Source organism: Canis lupus, chromosome 18 (assembly GCF_048164855.1).
Source record: "Canis lupus baileyi chromosome 18, mCanLup2.hap1, whole genome shotgun sequence".
In the NCBI taxonomy this organism is placed as follows: domain Eukaryota; kingdom Metazoa; phylum Chordata; class Mammalia; order Carnivora; family Canidae; genus Canis; species Canis lupus.
In genome coordinates this window covers 58,387,669-58,391,313 of record NC_132855.1, presented here as the reverse complement: position 1 = coordinate 58,391,313, position 3,645 = coordinate 58,387,669, and the positions used below count along the sequence as shown (strand labels likewise).

General features: G+C 36.6%; 1 protein-coding gene across 1 annotated transcript; it reads left to right on the top strand.

The window, feature by feature from the left end:
• Positions 1-461: 461 nt before the first annotated feature.
• LOC140609571 (olfactory receptor 2T27) lies at positions 462-1,415 on the top strand. The gene has a single exon (XM_072784777.1). The coding sequence runs from the start codon at positions 462-464 to the stop codon at positions 1,413-1,415; it is 954 nt and encodes a 317-aa protein (XP_072640878.1).
• Positions 1,416-3,645: the final 2,230 nt, after the last annotated feature.

Below are 3,645 nucleotides of genomic sequence, written 5' to 3'. Positions count from 1 at the left end.
TTCCTCACTGTAAGATTATGTTTTAGCAAAAAGAAAGGCAAAAATATGTTTTTCTTAAATAAATGAAGGAATTAATTAATTCATATTCTTGAGCCAAAGAACATAAAATTGTTTCACCATGACCTCTAAGTTTAAAAGTAATGGTGAATCAAGTCTATCATCCTTGAGGGAGTGGTTGTATGGTGTGGCATACATAATTCTTCAGAGAATGTTCTTCCAGGAAGTTGAAATTTTTGAGCTTCATGAATGGGATAGATCAATCTTAGGGCTCAAAGGTAAAGACTACTATCTCAAAGCAACCCATGGTCCCAAATATTAGGAAAAGGGGGAAATTACAAGATGAGATGTGATGATTTGTCTTGATTTTGTCCATCATAATGTTTTAAATAAACCAACTATTTATCTTCTGTGCCCAAATTTCTCTACCATATCCATGTCATTTTAGTATAACTCACAGAGCCATGGAGCTGGGCAACTATTCCATGTATGCTGACTTTGTTCTCCTGGGCTTGTTCAGCAACACCCGTTTTCCCTGGCTTCTCTCTGCCCTCATCCTCTTGGTCTTTGTCATCTCCATAGCCAGCAACACCATCATGATCATTCTCATCCACATGGACTCCCACCTCCACACCCCCATGTACTACTTGCTCAGCCAGCTCTCCCTTATGGATATCTTGTACATTTCTACCATTGTGCCAAAGATGCTGGTTGACCAGATAGTGGGCCAGAGGGCCATATCCTTTGCAGGATGCACTTCCCAGCACTTCATTTACTTGACCTTGGCAGGGGCTGAGTTTTTCCTCTTAGGATTAATGTCCTATGACCGCTATGTAGCCATCTGCAACCCTCTGCGCTACCCTGTCCTTATGAGTCGAAAGGTCTGCTTGTTAATTGTGGTGGCAGCCTGGCTGGGAGGGTCCATAGATGGCTTCCTGCTCACTCCAGTGACCATGCAGTTCCCTTTCTGTGCCTCTCGAGAAATCAATCACTTCTTCTGTGAGGTCCCTGCTCTTCTGAAGCTCTCCTGTACTGACACATCAACCTATGAAACAGCCATGTATGTCTGCTGCATCATGATGCTCCTCATCCCTTTCTCTGTCATCTCAGCCTCTTATACAAGGATTCTCATCACTGTTTATAGAATGAATGAAGCAGAAGGAAGGCGAAAGGCGGTGGCCACTTGCTCCTCACACATGGTGGTTGTCAGCCTCTTTTATGGTGCTGCCATGTACACCTATGTGTTGCCTCACTCTTACCATACTCCTGAGAAGGACAAGGCCGTATCTGCCTTCTACACTATCCTCACACCCTTGCTCAACCCACTCATCTATAGCCTCAGGAACAAGGATGTTAGCAGGGCTTTAAAGAAAACTCTGGGCAAGTGTTTGTCCTCAGGAAGTGTATCCACCTTCTAAAGAAATTTCATTTGCCTCATGCAATTTGAAGAAAAGAATACAAAACATTATCATTACCTCAAGATTTACATATTGGAAACTTAACAAGTCATTCACATGCCAGCAAGCAAAAGTGGGGTATTCTTGGGATTTGAAAAGCTGACTGCAGGATTTTGAGAAGTTAGCCTTTTTTTTTTTTTGGAAAGTATACGTGTTCTGAACAGTGGATAGCTTGAGTTGGAGTTGGAATAAAGTTGAGTTTTCGATAGCCACTGTCTGCTTTCCACAAAGCATGCATGCCATTGGAAATTATGAAGTTGCCTGTTTCTTGCAACGGTCAGTAATGGCAAAGGAAATGCTTATCTTCAGCTATTCCTTTTGACTTTCCCACCAGTCTCTTTCTTAGACAATTTACAAATTGACCATTTCAAAAGAAATCAACTGTCTAAATATTGTTTTTATTGTATTTCAAATGTTATTTCAATCTCTACAAACGATGTTGTTGCTATTCTACATTTAATTCAATCAAGTCAATATTGGCATTATTTGTTGAAAACAATGGTTTGGCTCTATGTTATTAACTTTTTCAACTGAATCTCATAAATAGGCTTGTAAACACAATAGCACACATCAACTTTTGGAGGAGGCCAGCAATTTTAATTCTTTCTCCTTAAAGTTTTACTAAAATCATCCTAGAATAATGAATTCAGTATTTTAAAAGTGTGGTTTTGAAGCATTGGTAAACAGGTATTGCTCCTATATTTTCTACCCCTCCTTGCCTCCGACTCTTAATGATATCATTTTAAAGGAGCAACCAGGGAAATTTGAAATAACATCTTTCTCACTGCATTTAAGTTGTCTGATGGTCTAACTTTTTATTTCTAACAATTCTTATGAAAAATAATAGGACTCTTTTGAGAGCTAAAGGTTGATTATTCTTTTGGAAATTAACATATTTATTATTCAATTATTGTTACTCACTTTTTAATATTCTCATATTCTTAAATTTAGCCTTATTTATTTATTTTAATAACTGTACTTTAACCAGTATTCTTTGGAGGAAGAGAAAATTATTTGTTTCTCTTCTGTTTTTCATGCTTTTCCTTACTTGACAAAATTCATTCTATTTTAGGTTCTCTGCTTTTCTAACATCCTGCTTTCTTATCTTAGAGCTTACTTATATTCCATTATCTATGAAGAAAATATTTTGCAACATAAAAAACAACATGTGTTTATATAAAACCTTATTTGAAAAATCTGTAAGTATTAGGGTGGCTTAAATGTGTATAGGCAAGTTCACTGGGAGTTAATATATGTTTTCAAAATTACATTGTTTTCATACTTTGAAAAAGAAAATGAGAAACATCTCATTATAGAGCTTTCAAAGACAACTTATTTTTCTATTTTGGATTTCCACAGATTACAGTTGGATGATGGCATTGTTTCTTATCCTTAAATGTAGGCATCTGTCCTACATTTTCATCAATAACACTCAAATTGGAACCAATCCACTATAATCTGATATCCTAGGATTCCTCAACCTAGTTCTTCATTCTCTTTGAACTTTATTTTCTAACATCTGTGTCATGAAGAGAATGATTTGGATGAGGATTAGTCAGTTTAGGCCATTTTCTGTTTTGGAAATAGTGGGTATGCATTATAAGTGAATTCTTGTAGGAAAGAATTAGAGAGGTTAGAAAAATTATATTCTCATTATGGACAAATTTTACCATTTAACCCTTGTAAAATTCTAATTATAGATAAGTTTAGTATATAAAATTGAACAAAATAATTTATTGAATTCTTGTTTCTGAATTATTAAATTAGGATATTCTAACCTATTTATTTTTTAAAAAAATTTTATTTCTTTATTAATGAGAGACAAACACACACAGAGAGAGAGAGAGAGAGAGAGAGAGAGGCAGAGACATGGACAGATGGAGAAGTAGGCTCCATGCAGGGAGCCCTATGTGGGACTCAATCCCGGGACCCTGGGATCATGCCCTGAGCCAAAGGCAGATGCTAATCCACTGAGTCACCCAGGAGTCCCTTCTAACCTATTCCTTACCTCATAACAAATAAATATAGAGAATATGAGATTACTGGTGCAAAGCAATTTTGGCTTTGGAAGGTGCTATATGCCATGATGTATTATTATAATTAATTCATCACTATAGATCAGGGACAGTGAAACTTGCTTCCCTCAACCACTTCTATTGCAGTCTTGTTTCTTGACATTGCACTTAAAGCA